At 43.2% G+C, this 18544-nt stretch overlaps 1 protein-coding gene across 3 annotated transcripts in view; it reads right to left on the reverse strand.

Annotated features, from left to right (window-relative positions):
• ACOT9 (acyl-CoA thioesterase 9) overlaps positions 1–18544 on the reverse strand; it is a 93364-nt gene that overhangs the window by 32707 nt on the left and 42113 nt on the right. For all 3 annotated transcript variants that reach the window (XM_088455372.1, XM_088455370.1, XM_088455373.1), the window contains one exon: positions 5247–5358. In XM_088455372.1, coding sequence (XP_088311498.1) covers positions 5247–5358 — 112 coding nt within the window. The remainder of the gene's footprint in view (positions 1–5246; positions 5359–18544) is intronic.

An 18544-nucleotide genomic window follows, 5' to 3' on the forward strand; every position in this document is an offset into this window, starting at 1 on the left:
CTGATCACAGTATATGGCCAGAAGTCCCAGGAAAACACAGACACTCGAACCAGTGTGGACTTCAAAGTGATACCACCAAGACGTGGGATCTTAACCAGGAACAATCATACAGAGAAACCAACTGGGTAGTGACACAAAACAGCCTAAGAAGAACGGCCCCACACAGGAGGACCGCGACAACCTGGCAACTGCAGAAGGGCATCAAAGAAGTCCTGAAAACTGGAGAGAAATCAACTGAATTCCCAGAATCGTAAAGGAACTTCCAACGAATTCAAACAGTGCACATATATAGTCAATATAGTCTTTAAAAATAATGAATAAAGGGGAAGTCGACATTCACAAATGCAAGAACCTCCCTATCAATTCTGCCTAATTGACGCCTATTGTGGATCCCACGAGAACCACTCCACAAAAAGCGTCTGTGTATCAGCAGTAAGGTCAGGCAGTGTTCCTAAAGCAAGTGTGAGTAGAACCTGCACCTTCCGGAGATCCCCGAAGTAAATGATAGACAAGTTAAATGGACCACCATATAGTGTGTCATGTACAGGAAGTAGACCACTACTTTGATTGCAGTGTAGCACCTAGGCACCCATTCCGCAGAGGACCAATGAACATGTAAGCATTTCCCTACTGAGTCACCAGGCGGTGGAGCTGGCAACTAACCACCACTGAAGGCCAAGCACCTGCAACCCAGATACGGCCAGAGGGAAGGACTCCAACCATCTGCAGCCAGGACAGAAAGGCCCCATACCATTAGCAAAAAGGACTCCAACCACTCACAGCCAGGGAAGAAAGGCTGAAGCAGGGCTCTTAGAAAATGAACACAGGTGTGAACAAGGACTGGTGCACACAATAGAGCAGCTAAGGGATCTATTGGTGTAGATGTGTCACCTTATAACACTTCTCTAAAAGTCAACATAAAACATACAATATCACCAAAAAATGATCCTCAAGCTCTAAAACCAAATTCTTTAAGATATAAGTGTTGGTGATCTACACATTCGGACTCTTCCTCATTGGAGTCCGATATCTTGTTACTCTCAAATGAAAGAAACAAAAAAGCATACATAGGGGGTAATCTAGTAAAATTCTATTCAATATCACTTTTTATAATAGTCATCACTCCCTACCAGATAAAGTAGTCTACATATGAGCCTGTGGGAATTCATTGGCCTCCTAATCACAGATGGTACTTGTCAGTATTTCTTTATCCTTGATCACCACACTGGTACATACGGATAAAGAACTCCATATAGTGTAATACAATTTTTATTTTGAACAGTACACATAAAAACGGTAAAGGGGAAATGGAATGACCTCTCACCAGATGTTGTGGTCCACTTTACAAAAGTAGACTATAAGCGCATTAGTGTAGTCCTTCCGGCGTCCCCGGATACTACCTCCAAAGTCTTTGGTGAAGTGCCAGCAGATCCCCACCCTATCCTCCAAGCCAACGCATTTCGATATGGTATTTATCTTTCTGAAGGCATATGGAGGCTCTAACCCTGCTGGGTATAAATACCAACTCCCTCACTCATCCAACCTAATTCCAGACGTGAATAATTCTAACCATTAAATCCCCAGGTCAGCAGTGTCCTATATCGTCCACTCCAGGTTTCCATTTTGGCCGCCATAATTAGGGATCCTCTCTCTAGATGCACGAGTCTGAACTTCCGGCGCCCAGTGTCGTCACCTCCTCATTGAACTCCTTTTGGGGGAGGGTACTTTGCCCGATGGACATACATCCGGGATTGCGGTCACGTGTTTCTGATGTTATCAAACGGATACTGAAATTCCCTTTGTGTCCTCAATGCAGGTGGCAGCCATTTTGCGGAGGTTTAGATATAAGGTTCCATCATCATAAAAGAATATAAAATGGAAAATACATAATTAAATAATCCAAATAAAATAGTTCTAATAAAAACTTAAAAGTAGCATATGTAAAAATCATAGTACTTGAAAATCTTTTATTCCGTTTGGGAATAAAACAGTAGAAATTTTAATTAATAACAAAAAGAACAATGTTATTTATGGCATAGAATGCACTTGTAATACAATTTAATTAGGTAGAACCAGCAGACCATTAAAAACTAGTGTTGGTAAGTTTTGTCCACAGGTGTGCCATTTTGATAGCGTTGAATGGCTATTATGTGTTTTTTGTTCTATATTTGATGGAGTATAATATAGATATATTTTGTCAATGTTTTAGGGTTTTAAAATATATACCTTCTAATATGTTTAACATGTTTATTTTTCCAAACATTGTAATATTTATGTATTTTGTTATCTTTGTCAATCTGTCAATAAAAATTTGTTGTAAAAAAAAACAAAAACTAGTGTTGGTGAACAACTTCGTATAATCAAGAAGGGACTAGAGTCCCATGCACTATCAATTATGGACTTAAGAAAATCACCTCAGGAACAAGATAATCAAATAATACCAATGAAATATTGGCAAAAAAATTAGAGGAGTTTAATTTTTAATTACAAAACCCTAATACCTACTGGTCGCAATAAAAATTTTGAGATAAAATGTTTTTCATGAGCTTTTTATGATGCCTTTTACGATTTTTTGCATATGCTACTTTTAAGTTATTATAACTATTTTATTTGGATTATTTAATGATGTATTTTCCATTTCATATTCTTTTATGATGATGGAACCTTATATCTAAACCACCTCAAAATGGCTGCCACCTGCATTGAGGACACTAAGGGAATTTCAGTATCCGTTTGATATCAGAAACACGTGAACGCAATCCCGGATGTACCTCCATCGGGCAAAGTACCCTTCCCCGAAAGGAGCTCAATTTGGAGGCGACGACTGTGCCATGTGTACACAAATGGAGAAACCCCGGACGCTACACCCGAGAAACTCACTTCTGGCAGGCGCCGGAAGTTCGGGCTCGTGCATCTAAAGAAAGGATCCCTAATTATGGTGGCCAAAATGGAAACCTGGAGTGGACGATATAGGACACTGCTGACCTGGGGATTTAATGGTTAGGATTATCCATGTCTGGAATTAGGTTGGATGAGGGAGGGATTATAGTTAGTATTTATACCCAACAGGGTTAGAGCTTCCATGGGGTAGATGTATTATAGCGGCACTTAACGTGCTGCTATATCGCTTCCTGCTTCACCTCTTTACCGAGGCGAAGCAGGAAGCACTACCGATGGAGATGTATAAACATCTCATCGGCCAGAGCGGGGGAGCAATAACTCCCCCCTCCAGCGCGCCCCGCTAGAGACTGCGGTGCATCAGCCTAGTGGTGATGCGCTGTGTCTCAGTCCCGGCCGGCTCCACTGAGCATGCGCGGGATCTCGCAAGTATTGCGAGATCCCCGCATGCAGCTTGGAGCTGGCAGCCGCCGCAGCAGGGACAGCGCTGTACCTGCTGTGGGGATAGGGCAGCGCCAGGCTGTAGCTGTCGACAGCGACAGCTACGGCGGGCCGAACGGTCAGACGATCTGACCATTCATAGATGGCCCAGGCTATCGGCGCTGCTATCTTGTAGATAGCAGCGCCAATAATGACAGGGGCGCATAGCGCCCCGTCATTTACCGCCAAACCCCCGATCTTGCATCGCGTAAAAGTGGTATCAGTGGACATAACGTACGTTGATACCGCTTCTGAGCTTCTTACATCTACCCCCATATGCCTTGAGAAAGATAAATACCATATCAAAATGCGTTGTCTTGGAGGCTAGGGTGGGGATCTGCTGGCACTTCATCAGAGACTTTGGGGGCTCTTAGAACTTGGTGTCCATATGACTGGAAAGCTTTGAATGCAAAGGCTGACCACTCAGAAAGAGTAAGCTATCCTCCGAAGTAGCATTCCCAAGGAAGGAGACCCATCTTGAAAATGGCAGCTGCCCAAGGTACATAAAAATTGAGAACCTTAGCCAGTTGCTCAGGGATGGGTGCAATTGCCTTTTACAAGTCACCGCTAAGAACAGCCAATTACTGTCTCGAACAGTTTAAACCCCAGTGATAGAGGCAGCACGAAGACCTGGTAAGTAGCGGTGAGCTCCGAGACATATACTGACATTGCAACTAAAACCTTAGCAAAGGGAATGGCTATAAATTATATGGACATGCTAATATTCATTTGATATGTGACACTTTTATACCTGTGTGCGACTGAGTCTAAATCTGTATAGGAAGTGCTACGATGCAGCGGCCGTGGCTTTTTTCCACTCCAAGTTCTGTTGTGCTTAATTTTTAGAATCAGTTGCAGATATATACAAATGTCACATATTAAATTAATCAGTAGAATATCCTGGTGCATCTTAGTCACATTGCATTGCTACCAAGATGCATTTCCGGGCGAAAAAGCACGCAAAAAAGAAGATTGGCGCAAGCAGAGTTGTACAGGACCTGGTGCGCCGAGAGGGGTGGTTTGGAGTGACGGCTGCAACAATGTAGGAGGACACACCTGTACAAATTTGTGATGCCTAACAAGAGTGTAGAAGTTATAAAACAATGTCAATAGAGGAACAGAACTGCGGTCCTAAAAATTCACATATGTACATACATTTTGCTTTATGTGTTTTTTTTTTTTTTTCTTACACATTTTCAAACTTACAGTAACCCGGGCTTAATGAAGAAACTGAATTTTGTATATACAGATTAAATCAATGAGAAAATACATGTGACCATAATGGATGTGCACTTGACACAATCTCTGCTGATGGGGAACCTGCTCCTTCCACCATATAAAAAACAATTGACTGATTTTTAAAAATAATAATAATAAAAAAAATTAAAAAAACAACAAAAAAAAACAAAAAAAAAAACAACCTTTATTAAGTTACTCATCGGTTTCCCATTTGCCTCCATTCTCATACCATGGCAGTGCCAGAGTCACTCATACAACCACACGATTGGGCAGATCTCTGGGTCCCACAAGATTGACACGAGTGTACCTTTAATTATTCTCACACTGCGGATTGTTCTGCTCCCATCCGCTCCAAAACAAAAACTTAGGACTTCTGGATGAGCTGGCAATTATCATTTATAATTATATTTAGTAATCTTAGTGCTTAGAGTGTGCATCTGCATCCCCCCTTTTTTCTGCATTAGAACTACAGCATAGTAGTACCTCTTATTATGTTTAAATTAGGATATGCAGCCCATCCCCCCCTTTTTTAATTTCCATTTATAACAAAGAGGTGTTTTTGCCCTATTCAAACAGTTTAAGAAGAAAAATAAAATCATGTTAGGTATTATGTATACTTTTACACGTACCTTGTATCTAGTGTGTTCAGGAACATGTCATGAACAATCTTCCTTTCTTCCGCGGTGGGAGCCATTTTCAGTAAAGATGCCGTACTAAATTCCACTCGCCTCAGTTTGTTCACTGGAGAAAGTACAAAACAGTTCTAATTGTAGAGTAGAAAATCTGCATTGATGGGGAAAACCGCTATAAACAAGCATCCAGATTCAGGCAAACTACCACAATAACAAAATAGCAAAAGTGTGACTACAGCCAGTATAACACACACACACACCTTCAGACAGACCACTTCTTATCAGCAGCCACTAGGTAAGAACTTTGTTGAGAAAATACGTAACTTTATGGTCTAGATCAGTGGTTCTCAAACTCGGTCCTCAGGACTCCAAACAGGTCACGTTTTGCAAGTTACCTCGCAGCTGCACAGGTGTATTCATTACTCACTGACACATTTTAAAAGATCCACAGGTGGTGATAATTATTTCACTTGTGATTCTGTGAGGAGACCTGCAAAACATGCACTGTCTGGGGTCCTGAGGACTGAGTTTGAGAACCTGTGGTCTAAATGGAAGTAGTGAGTAGGAGATTGGAAGGACAAGTGGAAGGTATTTTGAAAGATCTGGGGGGTTGATGTATCTAGCAGTAAAAAATTATAGTTATGGTAGACTTGCCTAGATAACCCCTTTTCTTCGAGGTCCATAGGGTCCACAGGGATATTGTGGTTGGAGAGTTAAAGCTTTAGCTTCCAGGATGCCTCGGGTCCTCCTCTCTATATATACACCTCACCTAGCCACAGGCATTCAGTTATGTTAACAAGCCTCAAGGCAGGAAGGGAAAGAGGAGAAGGAAGAGCAATCGTACACCAGAAACACTCTTACACAAGATGAGGGAATCTGTGACCGAAAGAAAAAATTACCCATGCAGCCAGGTGAGTCAGGGTGGGTGCCCTATTGGCCCTTTGGACCTCGAAGAAAAGGAGCTATCTAGGTAAGTCTCCAAATAACTAATTTTCTTCTTCTTCAGGGTCCATAGGGATCCACAGGGATACCATGGGGATGTCATAAAGCAGTTCCCCTAGGGTGGGGGACACTCCTGAGCAGAAAGGATAACTCGTCGCCCAAAAGAAGCATCCTGAGAGGTAAAAGTATCAAAGGCATAGAACCTAAGAACAGTGTGGACAGAAGAACACGTAGCTGCCTTACACAACTGTTCAGCAGAGGCACCACGACTAAATGCCCATGATGGCCCTACAGACCGAGTAGAATGTGCCGTTATCGTGCTTGGGACAGGGAGATCAGCCTGTGTGTACACCTGAGAGATAGTCATGCTAAGCCATTTCGCCAGAGTCTGCTTGTTAGCTGGCCATCCTCATTTGTGAAAACCATATAATACAAAAAGAGCATTTTATAACAGAGTTTGTACACTCCACATAAATACAGAGAGCACGAACTACATCCAGGGAGACTTCACCTACAGAAAGATCTGGATTAGAAAAGCTGGAACTACAATTTCTTAATTCACATGAAACAGGACACTACCTTAGGAAGAACAGCTTTATCCTGGTGAAAAATCAAAGATGGGGAGTGACAAGAAAGCGCTGTCAAATCAGAGATAGCGAGGAGAAAAAGGGTCTTCACTGTCAACCATTTCAAATCTACAGAGTCCAGGGGTTCAAATGGGGGAGCTTGTGGCCCCTTAAGAACCAATAAAAGGGGGCGTGTTCTAGCAGCCATCTGGAGGAGACGTGCATCTCTCCTGCTTCTGACCTAGCAGATTATTCAGCACGTTTACCGACCACCACCCAGTTTAAATTTCATTGGTGAGAGCCCATATTGTGCCCTGTACCGGTGGGCACCCCTGAGGTGGGACTGCGGAGTCGGGGAGGGTCTCCTACCCTCCTGCAGACTGTGGCCTACTCTCCACCCCTGAAGCCGGGACCTAAATTAGTGGCTCCCTCTCGCGGGCCTGACGGATCGCGGACCCGCTTTAAGACACAGCTGTCTTCTCCCAACCCCCGCGCCGCAACCACGCATCTCCTAGGGGCCTTACCTGGTTCCTGCGGACCCGCTGGCCGGCTCTCGGCGGACAACTGGCGCAGACCTGTGGGAGCGCCCGCCATCTTGTACGGCCTGGAGGCGAGAGGATCGGGAAGTGGGCCCCTTACAGTGCTTCCTTAGACCTGGCTCGGCTGCCGGCTGTGGGACACTGCTGCCTGGAGTCTGTGGGCTCCCCCTGATCGTTGAGACGCGGTGACTCACGCCTCTTGTCCTACTGAGGTGCGGTGAGTGTGCCAGGCTCATTGCGGAGGGCTGCAGACGCCATCGGGTACTGTCTTGCTGCTGTCTACATTTTCAGTGATCCCTGTATCATCTCCCTCTGCCTGCAGAGTGCTGAGCTTGGGCCACACAGAGTTCATCTCAAGTGGACTAAAGATTTCATTATAGTGACCCCAATCATTCCACATAGAGCTCTCAAACCTTCTATGCTCAACATAGGAATATTAAGAGGTTGTGATAATTATAACATATACGTTCCCCAAAACATCCTACCTGGACTTAATACCTATATCTATCTATATTACTTAACAAAAGTCTCCCTAAAGTATCTTACACTGATTTAATTCTCATCAACAATATCAGCTCTTTTGGATCCCTCTTGTGGCTGACTTCTGGAAACTCACTACAAGGAAATCTCATTATCCTCTAGAGACTGTCATATTTCATTCCAAGTACTCCCCTTACCTACCGAATCCAACACGAATTTCGTGCTTCTCCGATGACATGAAACCAAGTATGGTTCTCACTATGCCATGATGTGGCGGTATTCCTGATGGCTGTCTAGGTCTCTAGGAGGGGTGGAACCTGGCGATGACCCAATCCCTGTTTTTTCACTAATCACCTTCACACATAGGAAATGTGAGCAGATCATATTTTATGTCACAAATTTAGTTTTTGAACTCAGAATGGGGAAGGATAAGAAACAAAAGGTCCAGATCGGAAGTTGGTGTTAGGTCAGATAGCGGATCCCATCAAGATACGCGTCAATTTTTAAAGCCTGCTGGTGCCACTGCGGCAGATGAGGCCTCTGCACCGGCCTCGCCTTCTTCTTCAGACAGAACGTCTCCGGGGGAGCTAACCTTTAGTTCCAGCCCTTCAGCACCTTCCTTTCGGGACGAGATTAGTGAAATTCTTTCTCACGTCAGATCACTACCTACGAAACAGGACTTTCAGACTTTGGAGGCCAGACTTCAGTCAACTATTCGTCAGGAAGTAGCTACTATTCAATCGGATATGGCTGAGTTGGCAACTAGGATTGACGGCCTGGAAGATTACAAAGAGGTATCCGCGGGCGTTTTCCAACAATTCACAGAAGTTCTCTCTCACCATCAATCTGAGATCCGCTCTCTTAAGTCACGTATGGACGACCTTGATAATCGTGGTAGATGCAATAACATCAGGATACGTGGTCTACCTGAAGATGTAACGCAACCTAACCTCACAGATGCCCTCACAAAAATATTTGGGGAGATCCTTGGTCTAGACCCCAATAGTGAAATCTTGTTTGATAAGGCGCATCGGGCCCTACCCGGGGTCTACCCACTGACAAACCCCAAGATGTAATATGTCGCCTTCATTACCATACCCAAAAAGAAGCTATTTTACAGAAGGTCCGACAACTTGAAGAGGTTGATTTTAACGGGGACAAAATCCAACTCTTTCCCGACCTATCTTGGTACACCTTGCAGCAAAGGAAGGCTCTGAGACCACTCACAGAACAACTTCGCAAACATTCCCTGAGATATCGTTGGGGTTTTCCATTTAATTTACAAGTAACTCATAATGGGAAAAATGTTGTTCTTCATTCTTCCGACGATCTCCCTTCCTTCTTCTCGGCTTTGGGTATAAGTCCAGTGGCACTTCCAGATTGGGAGAACCTTCACAGTCCTCCAGCAATTCCTTCCCTTCCTTCTGATGGAGAAAATTGGCATCGTATTTCAAGCTCCAAACGGAAGACAAGACGTTTCTCCAAACACTTGTAGAAGAGACTTGATCACTTCACTTTACATATACATAATTGGTGAGACCGTTTCAGTTTCTTCCTATCTACAAAAGACTTCAGTCTTAGTCATATACTTAAATGTTATGATGCCAATGTTCATTTTGTTGCATTTTTAGTATATTTTACCTAATTTTTGTAGTAATATTTGTGACGTTACTCTTTATTATGTCTACAAGTTTCACAATGCAAAGTTTACTGTGGGATTTGCCTAAGTGGATGATGATTTAAATTTATATTCGTATGTTTGGGTGGTTGTTATTACCGTCCCTCCGAACCCCCTCAACGCTGCATTTTTTTCTTCACATCCTGGACATGGAGTTTTTTTTTATCTCCTGTTTGTCCAGATGCAGCATTTCAAGTTTCCAATCCTTATCTATGCTCAATGTTTCATATATATGTTTACTATATGCGATTAGGTTTTTTCTTTTATTTTTTCTCTTTCCCTCCCTCTTTTTCCGTCCCTCTTCCCTTCCCACTACCCTCCTATTCTTCAAGGGTGACATATATGGTTGGGTAACTAACATTATATCAAGAGGTGCAGATTGTTATGCTATTTTTACATTAATAATTTATGTCCAGTTGTAAACCTGTGTTGCGGATTGTCACCATTAATGCCAAAGGACTGAAAGTTCCTGAAAAAAGATCCCAAATGCTAAGGTCCTTTCGTACTGATAAAGTAGATATAGCACTTATACAAGAAACACATTTCAGGAAAGGGCACGCCCCTCCTTTAAAAAATTTCTATTATCCTCAAACATTTTCTAGTGATAATTCAGCCAGTAAGACTTTGGGTGTTGCCGTTGTGTTTGCTCGACATTTACCGATATTTCCATACATAACCTTGTCGAAGGTAGAGGTATTTTGGTTAAATGTACTCTATATCATCAGCGCTTCTCCTTTTTGAATGTTTACACACCTAATTCTGGTCAACCCTCTTTTATTGCTGCGATTTTGGATAAAGCTGAGACTTTACTGGAAGGAATTACGGTGGTAGGAGGTGATTTATATTGCCTCTCCGTGACACTTCCAATAAAACAACTCATAGGCCAGGGAAGGAGTTTAGGCGGATGAGACGCACCCTCCACGACCATCAGCTAGTTGACTCCTGGCGGATTGCTCATCCAGCTGTATCTGACTTTACTTTTTTTTCTCGCCCTCATCACACCTATTCGAGAATCGATTATCTTTTTTTAAGTCACCGAAACCTACATCTCCTATCAAATACTTCAATAGGATCTATCACGTGGTCTGACCATGCTCCGGTTTTTCTCACCCTTTCCCTTCCACAGCACTTGCTCAAGCCTTGGTCATGGTGTTTTAACGATCTTCTATTACAAGATGCCAATTGCAAATCCCAAATTGAGTCTTCCATAGACTCTTATATTGAACAAAATGACCAGGATGACATTTCCAAGGTCACGGTGTGGGAAGCAGATAAATGTGTACTCCGGGGCACTTGCATCCAACTAGGCTCCTATTTAAAAAAACAGAAAACGAAGCAAAAGGATGCACTTTTGGCTGAGATCAAATCCTTGGAAACTTCCCACAAAGCTTCCTTATCTCCACATTACTATTCTAAATTGGAGGAAGCCAGAGCTGCCCTCCATAAACTCTCCATGGATAATATTAAACTGTCCTACCGTAAATGTCGTAGTCGCTTCTACCAATGGGGAAATAGACCAGGTAAGATGTTGACTAGGGCGCTGCGCGAACAGCGTGCTATCATGTTTATTCAAGCTATAAAGGACGAGCATGGCCAGACCCATAATGAAACTATACAAATCGCTGAATCCTTCCGGTCTTACTACGCTAAACTCTACAACCTTAAGAACTTGAGTCAAGAATCGGACATAATTACCCATCGAGAGGCAATTTCATCTTCTTTAAGATCGCTTGACTATCCCCAGCTCTCACCGGAGGAGGTTGATTCTCTTGAAGCGCCTTTCTCCGTTGAGGAGGTAGATTGGGCAATCTCCTCCCCTCCAGCTGGTAAAAGTCCTGGACCGGATGGATTTTCTACAGCTTACTATAAGGCTTTCAAAGATAAATTGGCACCCCTTATGACTCGCGCCTTTAATTCAATCTCAGATAGTACTGGTTTCTCCAAACAATCACTGGAGGCACACATTACTGTCTTACCTAAGGAGGGTAAAGACCCTACCTTGTGCCCTAGTTATAGGCCTATTTCACTCCTAAACATTGATATGAAGGTTTTTGCTAAGCTCCTGGCCAACCAGTTGAAGACATTTCTACCTAACTTGATCCATGATTATCAGGTGGGTTTTGTCTTGGGTCGTGAGGCCAGAGATAATACAACAAAAGTAATTAATTTAATACACCAAGCCTCTCTCTCATCTACCATGACTATTATTTTATCAACTGACGCAGAAAAGGCTTTCGACAGGGTCGACTGGCCTTTTACGTCATTTGGGATTAGGGCCTACTTGTCTGCAGAGAATTTTGGCATTATATACTGTTCCCACAGCAAGAATTAGGATAAATGGATCCCTTTCTGACTCATTTTCTATATCAAATGGTACGAGGCAGGGGTGCCCTCTTTCTCCTCTTTTATTCGTCCTATGTATGGAGGCCCTAGCTAGGGCGATACGTAGTAATGTAAACATTTCTGGTATCCATATAGGTAGTAAGGAATATAAGCTAGCACTCTTTGCGGATGACCTTCTTGCAGTGCTCTCTAACCCGGCTACCTCTCTTCCGAACCTTGTTTCAGAATTCCAAAAATTTGGCATGTTATCAAATCTAAATCTGTGGCTATGAGTCTGACTGCCCCTCCTTCCTTGGTAAATTCTTTGAAACAATCCTTCTCCTTTATTTGGCATCCTACTAGACTTAAATATCTTGGAGTCTTTCTGACTAAAGACCTATCCCAACTATTCTCGAATAATTTTTTACCATTATTACAAACTATCCGCACTGATTTGGCTAAATGGCGTACTACTCGTTTATCCTGGATCGGCAGGATCAATGTGATCAAAATGAATTCCTTACCCAAAATTTTATATTTATTATTATTACATTTTATTTATAGGGCGCCACAAGAGGTCCGCAGCGCCGTACATACAGTAAAGGGTACACAGAACATTACATTACAATACAGTAACCAACTTATAAACAGAGCACAAGTAACAATTAACAACACAATTTTCCATACACAATACAGCTGGGAAGGTGAAGGCTGTCATAGAAGTGCTAGAGAAGAAGGCTGTGAGACAGTGGGGAGGAGGACCCTGCTCCTAGGAGCTTACAATCTAGGGGAGAGGGGAGACGGACAGATGACATGAGGCAAGAGTGTGTAGAGGGGGACCTGAGTGCAGGAAGTAGGCGAGGTAGAGATGGCTGAGGCAGGAGGGACAGAGACTTGGTGACAATTATGTGGTGCAAGGGTATGCTTTGATGAACAGGTAGGTTTTCAGTGCACGTTTGAAGCTCTGCAAGGTCGGGGAGAGCCTAATCGAGCGAGGGAGCTCATTCCAGTGAAGGGGGGGCTGCACGAGCAAAGTCTTGGATACGTGCATGAGATTAAGTAACCAGGGTGGAGGAGAGGTAACAGTCATTGGCAGACCGAAGTGAGCGGGAGGGAGTATGTAAGGAGATGAGTTTGGAGATGTAGGGAGCAGTATTTAATGCAAACCCTCCCAATCCAGATACCTCCAACATGGTTTGCGGAAATGGAACACCTTATTCGTAGGTTTGTCTGGCACACTTCTACACCACGCTTTAAACATGTTATTCTTTACCGCCGTAAACAAGACGGAGGTCTACAGCTCCCCCACATCACTAGCTATTATCATGCCATAATGCTTAATCGTGTTCTTGAATGGACTCGAGCGAAAGGTTTTAAACAGTGGATCATGTTGGAGGAAAGCAGTCTGGCTCAGCCCATAGATATTGCTCCATGGCTTCCCAAACTACCAATTGTTAGACATCCCACTATAACACCTACATTACGCGCTTGGCAGAAATTGCGACGTCTCCCCTATATTTCATCTAATGTTTCCCCTCTCACTTCCTTTCTTGGGAATTTGGACTTTCCTCCTGGACTTTCCACACTGTCCTTTAAAAACTGGATGAGCGATGGTCACTTTTGACTGGGTCAGATGGTTTATTCGTCGGGGGTGCGGCCGTTTACAGAACTTCAGGAATTATGGCATCTCTCCCAATCCGAATTTTGGAAATACCTCCAAATTCAGCATTTCATCACCACTTCTTGCAAGCTTCCTGATCTCACCAGGACACTTACCTCATTTGAATCCTTATGTTCTTCCTCTCAAACCCCATCCCATACTATATCCAAACTGTACTCAATAATCATTCGAAATTTGTATAAAGCTCCCCCTCAGTTTACTGTAGTGTGGGAAAGGGAACTCCAAGATACAGTTCAGGATATTGATTGGGAGATTGTTTTTAATAACACCTTTGCCAGTTATTCGTGTATAGCTACTCTCGAAACTCTCTACAAAGTCTTAACATGTCGGTATAGATATCCAGTACTTTTTTTTTTTAAATTTAGTTTATTTATAAAACTTTGGTATTTTTTAACAACACATATCAAATGCTGACATAAGAAATAAAATAAAATCCCCCCACCCCTATGAAACCCCCTCAAAACAAAAACAAAAAAACACTTAATAGACAGCCATTCACATATAATGTCGTTAATACGCGAATATCAATGCACAATTGACATCAATACATAAATAATACAGGGCAAAATATCAGTACAGAAGAAATCTCAGCTATCCAAAGAAGCAGTAAGAGCATTACAAATAACTCAAAATATCAAGACATTATTGTGCCGTCTCGCTGGTCGCTAATCTATCAGCATCTGAAATCTCCCCACCTCCATTAACATAATGAGAAGATGAAATCTATGGGCCCCAAATACGCTCATATTTCAAAATACAGTTACGCTTGGTGTATAAATAACGTTCGTGCCCCACCACTTCATTCATCAACCCACACCATTCAGCGAAAGTGGGGCTCCTAGCTGCCATCCAAGTACGGGCAATACAGACCTTTGCTAAAGTCATCGCATTAATCACATACTGGACTGTTGAACGATTAACCCTGTCCACAAGACCCAATCCAAAAATACACATTTTAGGGGACAACATGGGGATACCACGTACCGTGTTGGTGACACAGTTAGTGACTTGGGACCAAAACACCTGGACAGCAGAACACTCCCAGAGGAGATGCCAAAATGAGCACTGAGGAATAGAGCATTTAGGACACCTATCAGACGCTCTAGATCCAAATCTACTCAACAATAGGGGAGTAAGATACACCCTGTGTAATAAGAAAAATTGTATCTGTTGAAATCGCACTGCAGAGGTGGCAGTCACATGACTATTCAACATTAGAGACTACTCATCATCATCTAATGGACCCAAATCATCCACCCACTTGAGTCTAAGTGGCGCTAGGGTATCATCAGAATTAGCAGTAAGGAGGTAGGAATAAAGTCGAGAAATTAACCTTCTACAGGGGGGTATCCACTAGACGATAAAGTTGAACGATTGAACGTTAATGATAAAATCGTTTGATAATCGTTCAAACATCGTTTGAACATCGTGCAGTAATTGTTTCTAACAATGTACGATGCGCGCTCCGCTGGTCGTTTGATCGTCTCCTCCATCGACTGAACATGCAGGTCAATTTCACTTGATTCCTTACAAATCGTTTACACATCGTTTACACATCGTTCACGCTGAACGATCAAACGATGAACCACTATCTGCCCACTATAGCTGAAAGCTCTCAATCACAGATTAAAACAACATAGTTTATTGTTAGATCTTTTGCAAATCTTTTGCAAATTGTTCAGAGTGGAAGATCATATTTCAAGGGAAACTTCAAGAGAAAATCGTTAAGAGGTTGGACAGGGATAAAATCGTCTAGTGGATGCCCCCCATACCACTGGTCGCTTGCAGCATAACTCTAACAGGATCAGGTGTAAGTTGCGGCGGGCCAGAAGAAAACTGGACGGCTAAAGCATGTCAGAGCTGTAAGTAGCGGAAAAAACATAGTATTCGGGACCCCAAATTCAGTCCTAATATTGACAAAAGTTTTTAAAACCCCATCACTATACAACTGTCCGATGGAGAGAACCCCCCTCCTAGACAACAAAGAGTTACAATCTAATAGGGCCAGCTCTCTAAGAGCCGAAGAATGCCATAAAGACAAATCAGGATCGATACCTTCTGCACCCACTAATGTACGGGCCTGTTTCCACAACCTATAAGCCTGTGTGACCAATGGAACTCCCCCCGTAGGGCACCTGTCATCGAGTAATAATTGCAAAGGGGAACACCTTCTAGAAACAGAATTGCCAAGAAAGTGGGTAGATCCCGGCTCCCCCCACCCACCACCCACCCCTGTAGATGAGCCAATTGTGAAGCCAAATAATAAAGGCGGAAATTCGGTAATGCCAGGCCACCTAACTCTCTGGGTCTACATAGAGTTTTAAGTTTAATTCGAGGACGTTTCTCTGCCCAAACTAGGGAGGAGATATAACTATCAATCTAAATATACGAGAAGAAATATAAACAGGGGTCTGCTGAAAAACGTACAAAAATTTTGGGAGAACAATCATTTTTACCAAATTCACCCGACCCGTGACAGTCAAGGGAAGTTTATTCCAAACGTGCAACTTGGATTTCAAGAAGTCAATTTGTGGCTGAACATTAAGTGGGACAAAGTCCGACATAGATGACGTTACCCAAATTCCCAAATATTTAAACCTGGAAGTCCACTCCAAAGGAGTACTCACAGCACTAACAGGAGTAGAGGGACCATGAACAGGAAGAATGCAAGATTTGTCCCAATTAATGCGCAGCCCAGAAAATTGTCCAAAAGAATCTACCACAGAGAGAATGGCGATTAAAGACTCTGATGCATCAGACAAAAATAGCAGCATGTCATCTGCATAAAGAGCCACCTTGTCGACCCTTTGTTGTATTTGAATTTCACGTATTCTAGGATGATTTCTGATAAGACACGCCAAAGGCTCAATGGCCAGGGCAAAGAGAGTTGGGGAAAGAGGACACCCCTGTCTAGTACCCCTAGAGATACGAAAAGAAGGAGAAACATATCCATTAATACAAATCCGCCCTAAAGGGGAGGAATACAGTAATTTAACACAGGCTATAAATCTAGGTCCCATCCCAAAACGCAACAGGATCTCCCAAAGATAGTGCCACTCTACAGAGTCAAAGGCTCTGGCGGCATCCAAGGACACCACCACAGCCCCGTCATCCACAGAATCCGCTAGCTGTAAAATCGAATATAATCTCCTAAGGTTCTGTGAGGTAGACTGTTTCTTATAAATTTCAATGGGAATCCCATCTACTCCTGGGGCCTTACCTCCCGGAAATGAAGAAACAGCAATCCCAACCTCCTCTACAGTGAATGGGGAGTCAAGAAATGCTCTGCTATCCTGGGAAATAGATGGGAGGGATATATGTCCCAAATATTCAAATAATTCATCTGGATTTCAATTCCGAGCCCGCACCCATTAATGTAAGCCAGAAAGGACTAAATGTCCAAAAAGAGTGGCCTCGTGAAGCAGTAAAATCAATAGTCAGTGTTAAAGGGGCATGATCCGACACACCTCGGGATCGGTACTCCACCTCCACAACCTGCGGGACCAGCCTCCCGGATATCAGAGCAAGATCAATCCTAGAAAAGGAATGATGAGAGGCTGAAAAGCAAGAGTACCGAGCCAAGCGAGGATGCCGAACCCGCCAAATATCCACCAGCCCAAGCTCATCCACCAAATTGGCAAAAGAATGAGGGGAGGGACCAGACACACTCGAACTTTCACGCCACCTATCTAGGGCAGGATTTAACACATTATTAAAATCCCCGACACAAATAACCGGGGTATCCGGAGATAAAGAAATAAATTCAACAGACTTTTTCAGAACCTCACTAGTATAAGGAGGGGGAACATAAACTGCAAGAATATGGAATGGGGAGGAGTGAATAGAAGCCCGTATAAGGACATATCTACCCAAGGGGTCCACTCTAACATCATCCAGCACAAAACTTAGGGATCTACGAACAAGGACTGACACACCTCTGGAATAAGAGGAGTGATAAGCCCAGCCTATCCAAGGTTTACGCAGGGCCAAGACTTTTCCACCCACCAAGTGTGTTTCCATCAAACAAATTATATCAGCCTGAGCCTTTTTAACCTGCGTCAATACTAAGGAGCGCTTAACTCTATCATTGAGGCCCCGGACATTCCAAGAGAGAATTTGGATAGGGGAACCTAAACTAGTAGACGTCATGGGGTTAGCCACAGATCAGAGGGAAGAGGAGATACAAGCAACTGAGACATCACAGCAGGAGGCGACCAGCGAGACATGGCAGCACTACATAATAAAAAAACCAGTAAAAACTGAGAATAAAATAAATACAAACATAATAGTTTAGAAAATGACATTACAATGGCGTAAAGACAAAAAATAAATTCCCATACAATATCCCTGAGGAAAATCCCGCATCCCACCCTGTATATCCACCCCAACCAGATATACCTAAATCCCTAACCTACCAACTACTAACCCCAAAACAAAATACCCGATAAACCCCTTATTTTATTTAGTTAAAATAAAGAGTAAAATAGAAGGGAGGGAGCAATTCTTACCTCAGCCGTAAGGTGGAGTAACAGCCAGGCCCAGAAAAGAATTGCCTCCCCGGCACCCAGCACCTAAAATAACTGTATAAACGGGTACCACAACACTAATACCAGTTAAAGAGCTTGCAAAAGCTAATAATCATTAGATCATCAGATTATCTAAAAAGCAAACACAGCTCACGGAATAATAAGTCCAGGTCAGTCCGGAGGAGCATCTTCACCACGGTCCCTAAGATCCAACCACGACGAAGCTTCACGTTGGGAATCAAAGAAATGAGATCGACCATCGGCCACCACACGCAGACGGGCAGGAAACAACATGGCGTAGGCGAAGCCTAGATCACGTAAGCGACGTTTAATCTGTATAAATTGGGACCTAGACTTCTGGACCTCCATAGAAAAGTCCGGGAACACTGCTACCCGATTCCCATTATATTCCAAAGGACCACGTAGACGAGCCATACGAAGAATCGAATCTCTGTCTTTGAAATGCAAGATCTTGGCAATGAATGTGCGTGGGGGGGCACCAGGAGGCAGAGCCCTGCCAGGGATACGGTGCGCTCTTTCTACTGCAAAGTGGGCAGTAAA

The sequence above is a fragment of the Taudactylus pleione genome, unplaced genomic scaffold, assembly GCF_031769625.1.
Source record: "Taudactylus pleione unplaced genomic scaffold, aTauple2 ptg000040l, whole genome shotgun sequence".
Lineage (NCBI taxonomy): Eukaryota > Metazoa > Chordata > Amphibia > Anura > Myobatrachidae > Taudactylus > Taudactylus pleione.